Source organism: Anser anser (genome assembly GCF_964211835.1).
Source record: "Anser anser genome assembly, chromosome: 1".
Classification (NCBI taxonomy): Eukaryota; Metazoa; Chordata; class Aves; order Anseriformes; family Anatidae; genus Anser; species Anser anser.
This window is the reverse complement of record NC_139720.1, coordinates 198,417,118-198,438,727: the sequence shown is the minus strand read 5'-3', so window position 1 is coordinate 198,438,727 and position 21,610 is coordinate 198,417,118. Positions and strand designations below refer to the sequence as shown.

Below are 21,610 nucleotides of genomic sequence, written 5' to 3'. Positions count from 1 at the left end.
TATAGGTAAAAAGCTTATCTTGCACCCTTGAGCAACTCAAGTGGACTCATAAGCATCAGTGTCCTTGCAGTCTCTTGCCTATGATCCTGCACTCTCTCAAGGGAAAGCAGCAGTTTTCAGAAGACAGAGCAACGCCACACAACTCGGTAAGTAATTTTCCCACAGTTATGCACATTGGGCAGAAGAAATAACAAGGTATTTGGCAGATTCTCTATTCTAAAATATTCCCCTGTAGATGAGAGTCACTCACCGTCCTTGTCTGCATTAACAGCAAAACTAACAGAACTAAGTAGAATCATAAAACTGGGGACCGCATGTGTAGAGTATAGAGTATGAGTAGAAACATACACTGCAGTAAGCTGTACCAATACACACCTCTCCTTTTCCATCCCCAGGCAATCTAGATAATAAGACTGTGATAAGAATATGCCCAAGAGATCATCGAGAGTCAGTGGGGCCATTAACTGGAAGTTTGAGCTCAGTATTTACATTTAAGAAGATGAAGGAGAAATCTATGATAATTGATCTGACCTCATTAACACGTAAGATTTTAGGACAAGCTTAGAATAACAAACATAGAAGTGGATGAAACAGGACAAGGTTCCCCAGGGTACAGAAAAAAATATCTCACTTTTCATTCATCTCTTCACAGCTAGTGGTAATATCAAGGTAACTCATTTATTGAAACCTTCTACTTAAGGGACTGGTGCTTCTACCTACTGAGCTGTTCAAATGAGTTGTCATTTAGTACAGTCCACCCTCTCCTAGCATACTGTCGGTTTTCAAGAAAAAAGCTTTTTCAGTATGTCTCGGCTACTCCTCAGTTTACCTTGCCTTTAAAAGTCCTGAAACTTCATGTATCTAGTAGGGTCCACCATCATAATCTTCTCAGGACAACGAAAAAAAGAAAAAAAAAAATCAGAAATATTATCATATTTCTGCTCACTGTAACACTTGGAACTTTTATACTTCCCAAAAGAATCCTCAAATACCTTGCTTTCTTTAGCATTCCACCTAACTCCAACACAAAACACATAGTAAGACTTATCTTTTTGTGAAGATTTTTTTGTTCTTGTTAGTTAACTTCTCTGTAGGTGTGCCAAACAGCTCATTTAGCAGATCCTCCTCCAGACACAGGCATAAATGCTCATTAAGCTCACAGGTTACCTATAAACATTTTCTCTGCCAATGGAAGATAACTTAGGGTTGGGTTTACATCTGACCAAATATAGCTTTATGAAACAAAGGTCATTGCTAACTCACCCATCTTCTTTAAAAAGAAAAGCTTCTTCTGAGAAGAAGGAATGGAAGTATATATGAACTAGTGAGATTTTCTACATGGTATCTGATACATTATAAGTTAGGAAATTCTCAGTTTAGCTACGACTGATATGGATCATTCTGAGAAACATATGGAACCAGTTAAATGGATAATGGTAAGTTATTTGGAGGGATGTCAGACTGGAGGGAAGTTCTTAGTAAATGTTGCTGAGTACAGTTTTAGTCCTGGTCCCATTAATATTTCCAAACATGATCCTGATACCAAAAGTAGCAGTGTGGTTATGGAAATTTTGAAGATGGAACATTATAGAGTAAGAAGTGAGTCATCTTGATTACTAGAATAATAGTTCTGAACTAAAATGCAAAACACATTGTTTGGGACCAACGAGTATTTCTGCTTTATCTTTGGAATCTGCTGATTGAAAACAAAGGTAGAGAAAGACTTTGGTGGATTGGTAAATGCACAGACATAATTTGGTCATGAGATAGACAAATACGATGTTAAAGGGGTAGTGTACTAGTGTAGTCATTAATGTGTCAGAAAAAGGTGTTGTGTACTATTTCAGTAGACCATGATCAAGTAACATGAAATCAAACTTTTAATGAGATATTTTATGACAGAAATCTATGATTTATTTAGCTATCACGTGGCAGGATTGGAGACAGGTATACGGTTTGCTGGGTGAAGAATTGGCTGGATGGCTCAGCTTAAAGAGCCACAATGAATCAAGTTCAATCCAGTCAGCAGCTAGTCACAAGTGGTGGTCCTCCAAGGCTCAGTCTTGGTGCCAGTTTTGTTTAATATTTTTATTGGTGATCTTGACGAGGGGATTGAGATCACCTTCAATAAATTCACAGACAATAGCAAGTTAGGTGGTGTGGTGGTTCTACCCTGCTGAGAAGATGAACTCCAGTACAACCACTCCCTTACTCTCCCTCCTCAAAGGAAAAGGGGAGAAAATATGATGGAAAGGGCTCAAGGGTTGAGATAAGGACAGGGAGACCACTCAACAATTACCACCATGGGCAAAACAGACTCAGCATAGGGAGATTAATACTATTTATTGCCTACCTCTAGCACACTAGAACAGTGAGAACTAAAAGCAAACTAAAAACACCTTCCCGCCATACACCCTCTCCTACCTCTTCCCCCTGACCAGCACAGGGGAATAGGGAATGGGGGCTGCAGTCAGTCCATGACGCTTCGTCTGCTTCATGGTCACTCTGTGCCCCTGCTCCACATGGGGTCCCTCCCACGGGATGCCGTCCTTCCCGAACTGAGCCTGGGGGGCTGCCCACAGGCCGCAGCTCTTCAAGAACTGCTCCCACATGGCTCCGTACCACAGAGTCCATCCCCCAGGAGCAAACTGCTCCAGCACGGGTCCCCCACGGGCGGCAGCTCCCCCCAGACCCCCTGCTCCTGCGTGGGCTCCTCTCCACGGGCTGCAGCTCCGGCCCGGGGCCTGCTCCTGCGGGGGCTCTCCATGGGCCGCAGCCTCCTCCAGGCCACATCCACCTGCTCCACTGGGGGCTCCTCCACGGGCTGCAGCGTGGAGATCTGCTCCATGTGGGACCCGTGGGCTGCAGGGGGACAGCCTGCTCCACCAGGGGCCTCTCCACGGGCTGCAGGGGAACTTGTGCTGCGTGCCTGGAGCACCTCCTGCTCTCCTTATGTGCTCACCTTGGGGGCTGCAGGGCTGCTTCTCTGCCAGTTCTCACCCCTCTCTCCCAGCTGCTGTAGCATAGCAGACTTCTTTCCCTTTCTTAAATATGCTCTCCCAAAGGCCCACCCAGTGTCAATCATGGCTCAGCTCTGGCCAGTGGCACGTCCCTGGAGCTGGCTTTGATCTTACATGGGACAGCTGCTGGGCTCTTCTCACAGAGGCCTCCCCAGCAGCCCCCCTACTACCAAACGCTTGCTATGTAAACCCAATACAGGAGGGACTGTTGATCTGCTTGAGGGTAGGAAGGCTCTTCAGAGGGATCTGGATGGGCTAAGTAGATGGGCCGAGTCCAATTGTATGGCATTCATCAAGGAGAAGTGCTTTGTCCTGCACTTTGTTCATAACAACCCCGGGCAGCAAATACAGGCTTGGGGAAGAGTGGCTGGAAGGTTGCCCATCAGAAAAGGACCTGGAGGTATTGGTTGACAGCTAGCTGAACATTGGCCAAAAAAACCAATGGCATCCTGGCCTGCAACAGACATAGTGTGGCCAGAAGGACTAGGGAATTGATTGTCCCCTTCTGTGTTGCACTAGGGAAACTGCACCTCGAATATTGTGTTCAATTTTGGGCTCATGGATGTTGAGTTGCTTAAGAGTAGCGAAGTGCAACAAAGCTGGTGATGGAACTAGAAAATAAGTGCTATGAAGAGTATCAGGGGGAACTGGAGTTGTTTAGTCTGGAAAAGAGTAGGCTGAGGGGAGACCTCATCGCTTTCTACAACTACAGGAAAGAAGGTTGCAGTGAGGAGGGCATTGGTCTCTTTTCTCAGGTGACAGAGTCACAGGATGTGAGGAAATGGCCTCATGTTGCACCAGGGGAGATTTAGACTGGATATCAGCAAGAACTTTTCCATGGACAGGGTGGTTAGACATTAAAACAAACTGCCCAGAGAAGGAGTGTAATCCTCATCCCTGGAGGTATTTAAAAGACTTGTAGATGTGGCACTAAGAGACATGATTAATGATAGGACTGGGTTGGCCAGGTTGATGGGTGGACTTGATGAATTTGAAGGTCATTTCCAACCTAGATGATTCTATGATTCAACGACATTACTGCTTTCTAAATTACATCAAATAAACATAGTAGAAGACAGTCTTTTCAGCTACTGGATGACACTGAAGGAAGAACAAGTGTGCATAAAATGATTCTATGAATATATGAAAATTAATTTTTTAATAACCAGAGAAGACTATATTTTGAACATCCTTCCAGTAGTTATACTAGGTGGGGGGTTGTTTGTTTATAAGAGAGATTAGATGCTAATGCCTGAAAAAGCCAGGTAACTTGTTAACCCAACATTTTCCAGTCTTATTCTTCTTATTACTAAAAAAATGAATTTGTCTCAGGCAGCATGTTGATGAGCACAGTTTTGGGGTCAATATGAACTGAAAGAGTCTTAAAAGTGTCTGTTAATATAAACATAGACAGTTAGCTTGGAGAGATTCTTACGGGCAGAAACTCTCGGCCCAGTAAAACCAGAGCATTATTACTTTTTTCACTTTAATAAATTCTGCAGGCCATAGAGTTAGAAACTGCAGCATATTTTCTGTATTTCTAGTACCTACAGAAATCTGTTGTGAATATGAATAAGTGAGCTTTGACAAACAACTAAAAAGTTTGAAGAACACAAATTGCATAAAGGAACTACAACATGCAACAGCATTGAGCCTTCCCCCATCTTCGCAGTTGAACTGTGTAAATGAGAAGGCTGAGAATGATTAGCAGGAGTGCGTGGACAGCTAAGAGAAGCATCATCTTCTTGAAAGCAATTTTTGGCAAGCCATAGGTTGTGCTTAAGATCTTTGTGTGGCTAGTGTTGATGGTTGTTTCCAGTGGAGTTGTTCCCGACCTGAAGGTTGTTTACAGACAGCTCTCCTCAAAAAACAGTACATACATTTGTATATGTATCTGTTTAATGCCACAGTTATGTTGGAAAGAATCACTCCAGAAAAACATACAAGAATCATCCAAACTGCTTCTGTTCGCTGAGACAAACCCACCAGCATACTTGAAAAACACCACTTTGTTGTCACAACCAGGCTTGCAGTTTCTTCATCTTCAGGTTGGAGTTGGCTCAGCTGTATCCCCACACAGCAACCAGGCACTACAGGCGTTCCTACCGTTTGTTTGCTATTTCCTCGGTCTGCACCTCCCTCTCTCCTCCTCCTTTACCTTTTGCTGCTCTCTCTTCTCATTATCCACCCCTGAAGGACTGTCGCCCTGCCGCAGGCCCTCACCAGCACAGCAGGGCTGCGCTGGGGTGCCGTGGCAGGTCCCCCGGTGGTGCAAGCGTGCTGGGCGCCACTGTCTCAGCCCTGAGCTCCTCCAGCTGTGGCACCCTGGCTTACAGCTCACCTTTGCCCAGCAAAGGCGGAGCCACACTCCTCCACACCGGCCTGTGGTCCTGTATAAATAAACCCTCCTCCTTCCTGCACACAAGTTCTTAAGTTCTTGTTGTAACTGTGCAATACGCTTTGTCTCCTACAGCCTCCACACAGGTGCGCCGCACACTCCGAGCTCCCCTCACAGTTACCCGTCACCCTTCCCGCCCCCGATCTGGATCCTCCCTCCCTCTGTGCCCCCAAAATCCCCCGAGGCATGGCAGACGCTGTCCTCCTGCCCTCGCTGCCCCGGCCGGGCCGAGCCCCGGTGGCGCCGCCGCTGGAGGGCAGAGCACGAAGGGGGCGGCGGGGAGCGAGGGGCGGGCACTGCCGGGGCCTCATCCCCGCCGTGTGAGCATGCTGCGGCGGGAGGAGGAGGAGGAAGAAGAGGAGGAGGAGGGCTTCCTCGGCCGGGCCGGGGGAGGTTCAGACTGAACTTCGGGCCGGGGAAGGAGGAAGGCAGAGCGCTGCCGGAAGCCACGGAGCGGCGGCGCCCCGCGGGCAGCATGTAGCTGGGTGACAGCCGCCCGAGCGCCGCCTGCCTCCCCGCCGCCCAGGGCACCGAGGGGCCGGTGCTGCGGGTCGGGAGCCTCCCTACTCACTTCTCCCCTCTCGCCTCAGCTCCCCCAGGCTCCCCGCAGCGCCGTCCCTCCGCCGCTGACCATGGGGCTGCCCACGCTGGAGTTCAGCGACTCCTACTTGGACAGCCCGGATTTCAGGGAGCGCCTCAAGTGCCACGAGATCGAGCTGGAGAGGACGAACAAGTTCATCAAGGAGCTCATTAAGGACGGCAGCCTCCTCATCGGGGCCCTGCGGAGTGAGTGGGGCGGGGGGCGGCGGCGGGCAGGCGGGGGAAGAGGCTTCTTTTGTTTGAATGGGCGCCGGGAGCGGGCTCCCCTGCCGGCAGCCGGAGAAAAACCTCCCGTAAACTTTTCTTCCCCAGCTCCCTCCCAGTCGCTTTGCCTTCGTCTGGCCGCCGGAGGGGCTGGGGAGGCTGCCCGGGGCAGAACGGGGCTGGGCGGGGGCCCGGGGGGCACCCGGCGGCCGGGGCCGCGGGTGGGAGGCAGGGAGAGATGGAAGAAGGGAGAGATGGAAGGAGGGAATGAAGGAGGGAGACAGGGAAGAGGGCAAGGAGGCCGGCCTCGAGGGGCTGGAAGTGGCCCCTTCTGGGGTATTGGAAAGGTTTTTGCCCTGGGAGGTGGTGGAGTCACCGTCCCTGCGGGTGTTTAAGGGAAGGTTGGACGTGACGCTTAGGGACATGGATTAGTGGGTGACATTGGTGGTAGGGGGACAGTTGGACCTGATGATCTTGGAGGTCTTCTCCAACCTTTATGACTCTATGAACGGGGACAGCCGTACCAAAGTGGCGAAGCAGGATTTTGTGTGGATGTGTGTGGAGAGAGTTTATGTTCCCTACCTCAGTCCTCACTGCAGTTGCCTACTTTTAATAACAATAATAACGTTACCACAGTTAACATACTAACAAAAAAACAGTTACATATCTTTATTAACTAGCAACTTTGCTAATGATAACATGCTACTTAACTTTGGAAGATTCTGAAAGAAAAGCTCAGGACGAATGGTGCCGCGCTTTTGAAGTTCCGTGAGGTGACAAATGACAGCTTCCCTGAGTGTGAAAACAGCCCTCCCGCTTTGAAGAGTGTAAAGTGAAAATTAAGGACTGCCACCAGCATTACTAGACTCGGCTTGTACTGGTCTGTGTTAGCTATTGCCACCTACTTGTCTTTAAGTTACTTAGGATCTCTTTTATACATTGCCCAGTGCTTGCCTTCACGTAGACATGACTTACAGCTTCTTGTGCTGTGCTGTGAGATGTTTAAGGGAAAAAAAAAAAGTCACTTAAAATGATCCTTAAGCTATCTACCACGTTGACACAATATGCTATATTTACGGAGTGGAAGGGTAGCAGTATTGCTCTCTATTAGGACAGAGAGCAGGTGTTACCATAAACTCCTCAGCTCACAGAAAACCTAACTGATGCTAACCCAGAGTCTGAACCCAAAGTTTGTCTCTTTAGCTGGAACAGAAAGTCAAATTTTGTTGATTTTTGATGATTTTGTTCCACTAGAAGTGGAATTGAATATTAATTGTACTTTCGCATGTCCCATACTTTATCCCATAGTTAATGTATAGTGTTGCCGTTACGTAAAGCAACTACTGGCTTTTTGACACTTTTGTCATAGAAGTGCACATATTTCTGGACTCATCTCTGTTTTAGGGAGTAGCTGGATACAAGCCAGATGTTAATCTTATGTAAACTTGTATTAAATTCAATACATTTCTCTATCCGTGCCCACAGAACATGACGTGATAGATTACATTGAAAATCTATGTGTATCTATATGTGTGTATGTGTATGCATATATAGATAAACATAAACTCAGTGGTACATTTCTCCTTCCAGAACAAAAAAGATTGTTTTTCAGATTTACTTTAGATTTTCTTTTTGCTAAAAAGCTTTCTCCATAAAACAGGAAATTGGAGCTTGTTTAAAGTGGTAACATGTAAGTTTTTATTACACTTAAGGGTGGTTCTGTACGGTGCTGTGCACAAGGAGTCATGACAGGAGATGATGCCACACTGGTGCTTTTTTATCCTGGTCTAGCACTGGAAATTGACCGCTTTTTGTTCCAGATCAGACATGAACAAATACAACTTTCCTCTTAAGTTGTCAAAGAAAGAATACTGAAGGATGAACTTTGTTCTTGAGAAGTAATTTAGACCTTGATTTTTAAGTGAGTAATCCCATTATCTTTGTGAAGACTACTTGTAAGTCCTTGCTAGATATAGACCTTATATCCCCATGTTTAACAATTCTGTCCGTCTTCAGGGACAAGTGCTATTTCTATCACAAGTAATTGCAACCTAACCTGCAAGTTCCCCTGATTTTTAGAACTTCTGAGTTCATATGTTACAGTGTTTGACACAATGCTTATTGTATTCTATGTGCAACTTTAAAATGCTGTGTGCTATAGAGTCTTTTAGCCTTAGGAAAGTGAGGTCTGTCCTTGTAAGAAATATTTCTACTTGTTCATTACAAATCCTTTAGTTTTGTGACCATGCATTCCACAGAATACTGCCTCAGTCCCTGTGTTAAGACAACTGGGAAATGGCTGGGTTTTTCTCAGTAAAACAAAAATCTTTTTTTGTACTGTAGACTGTGGTGCAGATGCTGCACAGTGTACTCCTGATCAAGGCAAATAGAAGTATCTTAGTTTTTCTGAAGAACCTTTGACTCATTAAAACATACTAGCTATTCCTACCCAGCTTTAAAGTTGATACAGTGTAAAATATTTGTGCATTTTTTTAAATTTATTTATTTGAAAATCTAATCAAATGATGGAGTAAGTAGTTGGTTTCAGTGCTAAACTCTTATGATTTGATTGTTATGATTTAATAACTTGCAAGCCCTGGAGAACAGCAAGCATTATTTACCCTGCTTTATGTCTTTAGGTGATCTAGGATTTTTCATTTACATGTCATTTTGTGGGCTCAATCCTCTTAGGGAAAAAATTCAGACTCATACAGAGCTATAGTGGAAATGAATTTTGGAATATGTCCTTCCTGAGTATGTTTAGGGAAGAGACAGTGAAGTTGACTTAATGCAGTTAGAAAATACTATAATCTCTTAAGTTGTCTAAATGTAAGATGAATCTATGGTATGTGCATGGTTTTTCAGATGGAGTCAAACTTCTATATTAAAGAAAAGTTACAGTACATACATTTGTGCATAAGCCAGTATCTAAACGCAATGTTAAAAAAATACATGATGAGACACTTAAATTGAAGGTAGAACAAATACGCCTAAAGTAGCATGCAGACTTTTTGCATTTTAATTGTTATAGTGGTCACAAGATGAGGTCACTTCTTATTTTAATGTGGTTCTGCTGCATTCATTTTGAAGAATTCTTCTTTCTAAAGTAATATGTAGAGCCCTAATAATGTGCTGTCTGAAGTAGCAGTTGACTGTTGTGAATGCAGAGACAACAAATAGTGCTAGGATTGGTGTCAAATCCTTAGCACCTTTTTCCTAACGCATTTTGCAGTTTCCTTCTCTTTCTAAATATGTAAGACTTCTGGGGAGTACACCAAAAGAGTACAGATCATACTGTCCAGTTTAATTATAGGTGGAGACATCCCAATCGTATGGTCATTGTGCTTACTTCAGCCTTATCCTACAGTTGGTATCTCAGTGATAGACTGCATCTTGTTACATTACTGGGATCCTAAATACATTGTTTTCTCTTGAAAGGCTCATTTTATGCATGTATGTTATCTTTCTACAGAGACTTAACTCTGTGTGTAGGGGCAATTAAGTAGGTTTGTGTATTTTTATTTGGTACATCTGGAGGAGGGTTTCCTTGTCTTTAACTTCCAAGTTAGAAAAAAGAAAATAAAGAAACACAAAACTTTTTCTAAAAAGTAATCTCTCTGCTATAACAGGTCTTCCCGATTATTAGGTAACACTTAATTTTGTAATTTCTTCAGGCATCTAATTTAAAAGATCTTTTAGATAGATGTTTAAAATGCATATGCTTAACTTGATGAAGTCCACCCATAGCTGGACTCCTGAACCTGAACTCCTGAAATTTTTCCTTTTCATTGATTCTAGCACATTTTCAGTTAAAATATCAAATCTGTGTTTCTTGTACTTTTTGCTAGTATTGTACTTTGTAATGTCCTTCTTTACTAGTAGTTGCTTTGTGAAAAAGCAACCTAGTCTGGGGAGTTGTCATATAGATTATGTAGGAAATTTTATTATAGAAAGACTTGTATACTTTTAATTTCTATAATAAGGCCTACTGGTCTGCCCAAATTGTTTTGAATATTATATTAAACAATCCAAAAAAGTAACATGTATCTTGTTCGAATATCTCATGGCTTATTGCTGTGCAGGAGACTTCAGTTCTACCCTCTGAGTTTTTTAAGGCCTTCTTTCTGCATCTTATTTGCAATTAAAGTAATCAATTTTTAAAGCAATTAATTTGTAATTACTAGCAATCTTTACTTTTTGTTAGTGTTGTCCTTTTTTTAACTAGCAGAATTAGTAACTTGAAGTATTTGATTTTATTTTGCTTAACACATAGAGAAACAGGCATAAGATGAAAATACCATCTTTTACAAGGGGATTGCATTTTTTACTAGGGCTTTTATATAAATTCCACACAGAAAAGATGATCTCTAAACTGTTTTGACATACAGTATTCCTGAGTGATTTTTTTTGTCTCATAAACCTAATTATAAAAGTACAGTGGTGAACCTGGCAATATATACAGTAACCTTTGAGGGAAGCTGGCTGGAAAAAAATAAGGACAAAATTAGTGCATAAGAAGCTATGATCTTGTTATTTCTCTTGGGGATTTTTTCATGTGAAAAAAAAAAATATCTTTCCAGAGAGATGCATTTTTCCAGATATCTTGGTCTCACATGTTTTCATGTGCTTATATCTTTAAAATGGCTTTTCCAGATTCTAACTGGAGCAGAAGTGAGTTCATTGAATAATAGCTGCTGAAGTTTGGTAGCAGTCATTCTCATTTTTTAATTTAGTTTCTAAGTAAAAACAGCCAATTCTTCATACTCCATATGTGATACTATGACGAGGAACATGGAATCATAGAAGTATGGCTTCCTCTTGAGAATTTCAGGCATAATTCATGTCGCCTTTGCAAATGGATTGCTTTTAGCTGTTTTAGTCATATACTTCAAAAATGCATAACTTGTCTTTCATAGTTAGGTTGGGTGAGCAGCAGGGCAATACAATAGCTTGCATTTCTTAGTCTCTAAATAAATGATTCATTGCCTCCAGGTTGAAAAAACAAAACTTTGTACTGGTTTTTCTACTGTCCTGTTCAGCTCCTGCTGCTGTTGCACTGAGTGTTCAATGGATTATGGATGTAATTCTCAAAAACAGCTTCAACAGCATTCAGCCTTTCATGCAAAGATACTAATGATAAGCTGGTTCTTGGCCAGAGAAGAAGCTTAATTGCTTCCTCTAGTGTTTAAAGCAGCTGCAGTCTGTATTGTATTATCTTTAACCAAATGTATATGGAGAAAGCAAATATTAGCATGTCGTGGTCTGTTACGAAGCACTGTATTTTCTGCCTATCATATGATTTTGAACCAAGAAAGCCTGGAAGGGAATTCCCATGCTATCAGTAACAACTACTGTGTTACTAAGTCCTGAAATGACTCAGCATGGGCGTTCTTGTGTCTTAATATTGAAACAGGTATTCTGCAGAGAAAGCTTGTAACTGGATGAAGTCAGGTTACCAGAGGAGTATTTTAGTGTTTACAGATATCATATGAAGTGATGTCTCTGCTTTAAGAAAATTCTTTTTTTTTTTTAAACTACCTTTTTTCAAACTTTTAAAGTGTTTACTGAAATGAACAAATTTAATCTGTTTCTTAGTGGTCCAATTGGCTTTTTGTCTACTATGTGCTTCATTTGCTATGAATAGGAGAACTGTATTTATTAAGAAGAAGCCAGCTGCTTCATGAATATTGTCTTTACTATAATGGAAAATATGATGCTGTGGTCACTGAACTTGTACAGATCTCTTGGGTTTTCGTGGGCAGAAGCACTACAGCAACTTGCAACTTCCTGTAATGGTAACTAACTTATCAGTTGTCCTCTGTGAAAAATACAGAGGACAATACTGTTCTTCTTTCTACTGAAGTGATATGTGAAGCAGTGCTTTTTCTTTGCTTTTATATTTTGTCCTATAATGTCAAAATGGTCATTATACATTTGGAATATGGGGGATTAAGGTATTTAGGAGCATCATGGATTTCTTTGGTGTTAAATCAAATCTCCTTCTAGTGTTATATCATGTAATTCCTACTTGTCAAATTCAATTTTAAAAGCAGTTTTTATCCTTACTCTTTATTCTGGAAGACTGTTCTAGAACCATGTTACTCTGAGGATTGAGTAACTTATTAAAAATAAATTTAATCTGGAAATCCAAACTTGTTTATACTCGTTTTCCTTTCACTCTACTCTTCTGCACTGTTGTTTATTTGGATTTGCCTGTGGAATAATCATATACTTTTGCTAGACTGAACAAGCTGTTCTCATCCTCTCTGCTAAGGGTTTCTCTGGTTGCTTGGTCATTTTAGTAGCTCTTTTCTAAACTTTTTTGAAATTACTTTTAAATATGCAGGACAGTTGAATACAAAATGGTGGAAACAAAACCGATATGGTGATGTACACAGGTTTGATCTTTGGTCGTTGTATTTATGCTGTGAGAACATCAGTTCATTAAATGAAACCAATGTTTATGGTCCTCTTTTGACTGTGTGATGCTATGAATTCCTCAAGCATGATGAAAGGTGAAAAACTTTTGGGATCTTATAAGGAGCAGCAATAAAGTAAATACGAAGCTTAAGAAAAATAACTTGACCTTCTTTCCCCATTAATAAGAGGTTGGAGTACTGTTGGGTAGTAAGTTAACCTCCTGTTGGCACCCCATGAATTGCAAATAACTTTCATTAGAAAGATAATATGTTTCCCAGCACATTATGAACTCTGGGCTCTATAACAGTATGTTTTTTTGTTTTTTTTTTTTTCATATCAGTTACATGTTATCAACCTAAACTGGTTCCCTGTCCTGACTTATGCAAACTTGTCTTTCACAGGACACCAGAAGCTTCAACAACATGTTGTTGTTACAGTTGTGTTTTGCGTAGTATAATTCGGGCATGGGAAAAGACTATGGAAATTCTGTATGTCTTCAGAAGTCTTATCTTCTTTTAGCTTAGTATTCAAAGCTGGATACAAGGTGCTGCAATGTGTAGGTTGTATATTTGATATTTTGCAAAGTGCTTAAAAGAGGTTTGGATGCCAGGTGTGCATTGTAGTGTCTGCAAAGGTACTCTTCTGATCACTGAAAAATATTTTGTAAGTGAAAACAGGTATTGCCAACAGAACTATTTTTCTTCTGTAAAGAGCCTTTAAGTGAAATAAACATAGTGAAAAAATAAAATGGGTAGAAGTAAGAAGGCTCAATGTGATTTGGTCCCCTAGAATCACTAGGACAAATAAGCCTCTTTTTTTAATTATTCTTTGCCTTCTGTGCTTTCTTTCACCTTTTGGTTTCCCGTAGCTGGGGATGCAGCAAGATGCGTGCAGGATCTTTTTGCCTCCAATCAACAGCACAAATACTCGTAGTGGGTCAAATTTAATTTTTGTATCACTTGCTATTGTTTTTAGTAGTGTTGCTCAAAACAAATTCTTAATGAGTGTAATCAAATCTGTTTTCCTTAGCTGTACCTTTGAGCTTAGATCTTGTGGAGCCACAGTCAGCTTTGCTGATGTTGTTTCATGAACACAGAGGGAGCGATTGATTTAGTTTGCTAATTAATGTTCTTATGGGTGAGATGGAAGATACAGGCAGATGCTATTTTAACAACAGGTCAGCAGTGGTGAGCAGACTTCAGAAGTTATTCTCCTGTCTACTGGGAGAAAATGATGCCCCTAAGTCAGGAAAAGGATGTTTGGTTGAGCTCTTACAGTAGACAGCTGAAGTAGAGTTCCTCAGAGTTAGGAATCTCTTAGAGATGCAGATAGGACTGCATCTCGATAAATGTTGTTCTCTGCTTTCTCCCAGCTCTCTTAAATGACCATATATTCCACTGATGCCTATGAACCATGTATTTGAACAGCTCATTTCCTATATATATATTTTTTTTTTGTTGAGGACCAGATTATCTCAATTAGGATGATTCCAGTAGGCTAAAAGGATGCCTAAAAGAAACAAAAGCAGCGATACCTGTGTACTGCTTAGTTAAGGCAGGAGGCAATCAGTTAAGGAAGGATGATTTTTCCTGTGCCATAATGTTAGGAATGGGGATTCACACAGCTGCCTCTGTTAGCAGATATCCTAGTGGTTCTATAAAATGCTTCACCTGACCTATCTGTCTTCTCTGTGTCTCTGGCCCCACCTTCCTCATAAGGAACAACAACAGAAAAACCAACAGACCAACCCAACCACAAAACAAACCCCAGCCTTGTAAACAGCCTCTGAGGTCATTACACTTACTACCATGGGATAGTAGTAGTAACTTTCTACTGGGCACTCACTGACTTTGTTTCCCAATTAACTGTACACCACACAATTAATACATCGTGGGATCAGGTTGGTCTTTTTTGCAGCTATTTCAAATACGCGGTTTTTCTTCCTCTATCTAATAGGCATCATCCTTTCTCACTCACACTTCTATCTTAGGAATCCACAATTTAAGATGTGAAAGAGGAACAAAACCAACACCAAACCCACAGAAGTTATTAGCCCTTAAATCTGTGATCTGCTTTTAGTATCACTGTTATCACTGTTTTTCACTTGTTCTCAGCCTCTTTCAGTTGTGGATTTTTGTTTTTCTCCCTTTTCCTTCTTGTTCCTTTTTTCTCCCCTGCTTTTCACAGATGATGGTCCAGTGCTCTGTGTTTGTAATACCTCCCTGTTCTGAGGCGTTAGCTAAGTTTGTGCCCAAGTCAGGATGGAAATAATAGATCAGATTAGTCTCAACATCAGCCCTCAAATAATACCAAGTAATGACATTGCTCTGGTTGAGTGTTTGCAGCAGAGCTTTTTCCTAGCTACTTCCTTATCTGTATAGCTTCTGTACAAGTTCTCATCTGCTCCACCTGAATAATTAAACTTCCATCATAGCTTGGTATCATGTGCTTTACTGAAGGCTAGTTAGATAAGGCCTGTTTTTTTTTTGTTGTTGTTGTTTGTTTTGGTTTTTAATCATCTTTTGCCTTCTCTGAGAGAGAGATTCACTCATCTGGTGAAGTTTACCTTTGATAAATCTGCATTGGTTTTTACCCTGTTCTCTATCAATTTCCAAGCTTTTAATTGCTCTTTCCTTTGATCAGTGTTCTAAATTGCTTGATTTTAAGGTTAAACCTATGAATCATTCTTGTTGGATTACTATGTTTGTTTCTTAAATATAGGTATATATTTGCTACATTTGATCAGTTTAAAAATCTTTGATATCAAGCTTGCTGATGTGATAGTTTTGCATTTTTGAAGTATTTATATGAATTTCTCTTACCTTTTTCATATTGATAGCATTGTTGCAAATTGAGGTTGACCATAATTTTGGTTTTGGATCATACTTTAATCTTTAGGTTGTCTGTGTCTGTGCCATCTTACTGTGCTTTGACCCTCTTTGTTCCATGGCTTTATGAACAGCTGCAGGAGTGACATGGCACTGCATGGATAGCTGGCTAAACTCTTGTGCCATTGGAGTTCCACTAGTTTTTGGTGCTAAACCTAGTTATCTTTGCTTCTTAAAATACATCAATATACATGTGTGGTTGAATACTGACTTTTTTCACCTTATTGCCTGCCCACTCCGTGATCTTCTGCTTACATCTCCATACCATTTCTTCAGTGAACCCTGATTTAAATATTTTATGGAGCTCTTCTCCTTGCAACTGATGTGAAAATTCAAGGTATCTCATATTGTACCTTTGGAGGTTCTTCATATACAGTCACCTTTAAATTCAGGTTCCCTTAGCTGCTCGGATTTTGTTTTTTTGAAATGTAGAAATTTTGTTACAGGTTTATTTTATTTCTTTTTATTATTCTTCCATTTAATTTTAAACTAAATGAACATGAGATTACTTAGGTTATTTTATTAGACAGGTTTTCGTCAAGTTACATATTCATGAAATTTATCACACAGACTAATTGTGCAGTAATCTTGAATTTAATTTTTATCTCCTACTCTAGCACTTCAATTTCTGCCTTCTCCCATGAGCAGTAGTGAAGAGTGATTCAGTTGTCCAGGAGTTCTCCCAGAATCTGTAACTAAAGGAGGTTAATAGGGAGCATCCGTCTGAAGGCACATTTTGATGCGCAATTTTAAGCCAGCTTTATTGCTAACCAAACAAACAGAAAACCTCCAGAGCCTACCCCTGCTGCTTTTCCCACTCTCAGCCATTGCTTCCACCCCCTCTTGTCCCGTAAGTGGTATTAGCATTGCTGTTTGCTCAGCTGCACGCTCTACCGGATCAGGGAACTAAACTAACCGTTCATCTTTGAATAGTTTTTCATGAGTCTCAGTTCCCTGATTTGGGTTCCTTATACATATGGAAGTGCTCCTGCTGGCAGACAACAGGGCAACCTGAAGTGGAACTGCCTGAGGAAGTTGGTAGGGGGAAGAACAGGGACAGGGCATTAAAATACTCTTTGGTAGCAGTGACAGCTTGCTTGTGTGTCAGCCAAAATTAACGTACAAGTTACCAGTGGCAGCTAACACTCACATGGCACATTTGTTATATCTTCTGTAATAATTTTATTTTTTTGAAGCTGAAGACGTGTGACTTCTGAGCTGAACTCTTCTCCCAGATGGGATTTTACAGGTTTCCAGTACTTCTGTCTTTGGAAGAGACACCTTTTTTTGGTTGCTGTTCTGACAAGCAGCTGCCATCTGGGTGTTTGATTATTCAGGGTTGTGTTGTTGATGGGGAGAAGGGAATTTAGGAAAGGAAAGGAACGTGGAGATTAATTATTTAAAAGCTGTTAAGACTTGTAACTTATAAATCACTAATGAGATGAGCACTCAGCTGATGTTTTAATTTTCCTGTTAAGGGTGTGATCTTTTATGATGTCCTCTTCATGCTTTCTCCGAAAATATGAGAGAGAACCTGTTGCTTCTAGAGAATTACCAAATATAAAAAGTCTTCGCTCTTCTTCCCCCTTGCCCCTGTCTCACTTCCATGCAAAGAAGAGCACAAATTCCTGGTAAAACAAGCAGTACGTAGGGTAGGATTTCTTAATAAAGACATTTTCTTTTCGTTTTCATTCTTTCTTTTTGAAAATGTCTTTTTTGGCTGCTATTTGGAATTACACAAGTGGGGTTAACCAACTGAATTTTAACATTTGTCTGCTCCGATAGTTTGATTCATTATGCCAAATGTCAGCATAAACCTGTGGATCAGTAAAGCTTGCAGTTCTTACAAGTGCCAGTCATTTAAGTGAAGAACAGGCAGAGCTCAAAGTGGTGGTGGTGGTGTCTTCATGTCCTTCCCAGATCACCACTGAAGTCATGGCTTTAGGAATGCTACCACTCCACTGTTACAGAAGTTTGCATTTCACTTTATGTCCATTCCTTGCATCTTCTCACCTTCTGTCCCACCTTATCTGCCTTTAACCTCTTGCTTACTAATGTTGATGAGGAGAGGAGGAAAACACAAAAATTCAGCTTCTCAGGGGATGTTCTGTTTGTGCAAACTGCTACTTTAAATCCATGCATATTGTACGGGGGTAGTTATTTGCCCTCTAAAGTTAAAATGGCGTGAAGTTGGAAGAAGCATGCAAGTGGAACCTGCTGCTTTGAAAAAGATTGCTCCGTACCTAAGATTATCTATTAAAATTATCTATTAAAATATATATTATTTTTTTTACAATTTATCAGTGTTAAGTGCTCTGACTGCAATTAAAACAAGCTCTATACTGATACTAGAAGAAAAAATACTAGATACTGGAAGAAAAAAATTGAAAAATACTTCCGTAACCCTCATATGAAGCTGCTGGTTAGTCTACAAATAGAGAAGGTAGAGAGCTTTGGAGCTTACCTTCTGGGAAACTTTGAAACGACTTGTTTTACTGTGCGAGAGGTAAAATCTTACTCTGTGGAAAAGCAGAAATTGCGAGAAGAAGTCAAGACATTGTTCTCTGAGAGACTGGTACAGATAGAAACAACATGTTTGCATTAAAATGCATCCTTAATTCATTAAGTAGTGTCCTGCATATTAACCTCTAATATAAACTGTTCTAGCTTGCATGCTTCTGTAAAGATGGAGTCTGATTTAGCCTACAGGTGGAAAAAAATGGCTACTTAATAAAAATTACAGTTAACTATAATAAAAATTATAGTTTGCTCTGTGTACCCAGAGAAGGGGTTTGATGCTTTTACGAATCTTGGCTGGTGGTATGTGCTATTCATAAAAGGCTTATTAATTGTTAGTGCCTTAAAGCGTTGGGGATTGGCATTCACGGTATCTTTTTGGTTTGATTCTTCATCTGATTTGCTCTTTGAGGAGTCAGACAGTGGAAGACTACACAGAGTTCCAGTAGTTCAAAATAAGCCTGATGAGAAGAAACGCTGCCTTCCATTGGTGATGGATCTGGTTCAACAGGACTTGTTTTAAGCCATAACAACGTATGTGGGGTTAAAGTAATCCTTGGGATTTTTTTTTTGATTAATTATGTGCACATATTGTCACTGAAATTTAATACAGTTACTGGTACTTTTTTTTTCCTTTCAGTTTCAGCATGCTATTGTCCAAGTCTGCTGGTAAAACTAGGAAAAATACTGCAGTTAGATTCATAAGCAAGCATCATGAAATGCCTGAAAAGCTGGTCTAGACTCATAAATCTCTGTCTATGATTTACTAATTGGCATGGGGTTTGGCTAAGATGATCTTTAATGGTCCCTTCCAACCCAAACCATTCTATTATTCCAAGATTCTGTGATCTCAACAAAGTTTCTCCTTGACAACTGCCAGTGCTTTGCTCCAGGTTTTAGAGGAAATTCTCTTGCTTCTTTCTTTGTGTTTTTAAAAAGTAAGGTGAGACTTCTGTGTTGGAAAACTTGCTTTTCTTTTTTTTTTTGAGAGATTAAAGTAAAATTGTTAGAGTCACAGCAAATGTCACTCTTTGCATCCTTTCAGAATCTGTTTGGGACATTTTCAAGTCAAGAAATACAGAATGTGGTGTGCCTGCAGGCCAGTTAACACTGACTGTGAAAAGTGGTTGGTGGAGGAGAAAAATGAGTATATTTAATAAGCTGAACATGGGCCTGCAGACTGACAGATGGCAGAAATGTATGATGTCTGCAAGGATAAGTTGAAAGGTTTTATGGGTATTAACTATATCTGGTACTTTCGTGGGTGTCAGGTCTGGTTCTGCTGCTTGTTTTCAGGAAAATGCTGAAAAATTGTAAAGGGTCACGGAAGACCTGTGACAATGCTCAGGCTCCTTGGAAACTGCAGGCACCATAAAGCATTTGTTTTCTGTAAGTGCCTAATCCAAAGAGAAAGTTAATAGTATCACAGGAAAGAAGTTTCATGGAAAGTTTCTCTGACAGACTGGTTATGTGAAGATCCAAGTGCTGGCAGCAGCTATACAAGTTAAATGAGAAATGTGCAGCTGTAAGGTTGGTGAGGCTTTTCATTAAGGCTGTGATGTACTTTTCATTGCTGGAAACTTTTAAATCATCTAGATTGTTTTTTTCCAAATGTCATCAAGATCACTTACCTGCTGGACTTGAGGTATTAACTATTGAAGCTCTGTTCAGGGGTAGCTGAGCTTGTCGATCGCTTTGGTTCCATCTGGCTTTAGAAAGACATGTTTTCAGTCTACTTCAAGTCTTCACGTTTACATTACTTCAATGTGCGTGGAACTTTGAAATTTGGGGAGAATGCATCCTGAAGACATTCTATAGTTCAATGTTCTTTGTGTTTTATAGTACTTTCACGTGAGGCCTTAGGTACTCTCCTTACTTAGGTGTCATCATTATGTGATTTGAAACTGAGGTGTTCTGATGCAATAACCATCTGTGTTTTGTTTTTTTTTTTTTGGTAGTGTTTTTTATTCTCCCAATTCTTAGTTTTGAGTACTAGACTGGGTGTCCTATTTCAGAGTGCTTATATATGCATGTGCAAATATGCATTGAAACAAATCTAGACAGCTGAAGATGGTAATAGTACCTTTATTTCCATATGTACAGGTGCTAAATAAATATGTTCACTTCAAGTTGCTATGCTACAGGCATGTAAAGATAGCAAAACTAACATTTTTGAAATATTTTTAGTATTAGGAAAGTGGCATTACAAGCTTATCTTGTTAGGCTGTTGAGTTATAGGTTGTCTGAAGTACTTCAAACGTTAGAATTCTCATAGTTCATGTACATACACTGTTTTGTCATCTATTATCATGACTGGTTTAATCTAAAAATAGACAAGCTGATTTAAAAACTCAGAAATGTGTCTCTAAACAAAATGTTTTAGGCACAAGTGTAAGCCTTGGCATTAGACTTCAAGTTTTCTCCCAAATCCAGTCACTGTGGTTGGCTTTTTCCTGTGTGAGTGTAGAACTGCTGCACCTTCGCATCGTTAGGACAAATGAGAGATCAAAAATAGTTCATTTTATGAAGAGGGGTGTAGGTTCAGCAGTACGTTTTCTACTTAATTAGCCACATGTTTGTATGCTGGGAGATTTCCTGGTACGCTAATGCAAGATTTTTAAGTACACGCTGTAAGCTGTAACTCTTTTTGCTTAGCTCATTGAAGATGCCATCATCTGTACCTTAGCCAGTATGACACAGCTCATTCTTCTGTGGAGAACGGAACTGAGATTATCACAGAATGGTTTGGGTTGGAAGGGACCTTAAAGTTCAGCTGGGTCCAACACCCCTGGACACCTCCTGCTAGACCAAGATGCTCAAAGGCCCATCCAGCCTGGCCTTGAACACCTCCAGGGATGGGGCATCCACAGCTTCTCTGGGCAACCTGTGACAGGGCTTCACCAACCTCTGAGTAAAGAATTTCCTCCTAGCATCTGATCTAAATCTCCCCTCTTTCAGTTTAAAACCATTCCTCCTTGTCCTGTCACTGCACCCCCTGACAAAGAGTCCCTCCCCAGCTTTCCTGTAGCCCCCTTTAGGTACTGGCAGGCCGCTGTAAGGTCTCCCCGGAGCCTTCTCTTCTCCAGGCTGAACAACCCCAACTCCCTCAGCCTGTCTTCATAGGAGAAGTGCTCCAGCCCGTTGATCATCCTTGTGGCCTTCCTCTGGACTCACTGTAACACATCAATGTCCTTCTTGTGCTGGGGGCCCCAGAGCTGAACGCAGGGCTCCAGGTGGGGTCTCACAAGAGCCCTTCTCAGAGGGAGACAATCCCTTCCCTCGCCCTGCTGGCCACACTACTTTTGATGCAGCCCTGGATATGGTTGGCTTTCTGGGCTGGAAACACACATTGCCAGCTCATGTTGAGTTTTCATCCACTGCAGGTTTTCATCCCTGCAAGTCTTTCTCCGTTTACCACCTTTTGTTTATCCTTAGATTGCAGGATTGAAGATAAAAACACAAATATTTAAGTCATTTGTTTAGCATTGCTTTAAGTTTCATTTGGTCCTATTTTTCCTTCCTTTCCCCCCTCCATGTCCCAAGAGACAATTTCCAGTTGAGGT

At 41.0% G+C, this 21,610-nt stretch overlaps 1 protein-coding gene across 1 annotated transcript in view; it reads left to right on the top strand.

Annotated features, from left to right (window-relative positions):
• The first annotated feature begins 4,188 nt into the window (after nucleotides 1-4,188).
• ARHGAP42 (Rho GTPase activating protein 42) overlaps nucleotides 4,189-21,610 on the top strand; it is a 171,440-nt gene continuing 154,018 nt past the window's right edge. The window contains exon 1 of the mRNA XM_083840029.1: nucleotides 4,189-6,204. Coding sequence (XP_083696155.1) covers nucleotides 6,051-6,204 — 154 coding nt within the window. The 5' untranslated portion in view covers nucleotides 4,189-6,050. The remainder of the gene's footprint in view (nucleotides 6,205-21,610) is intronic.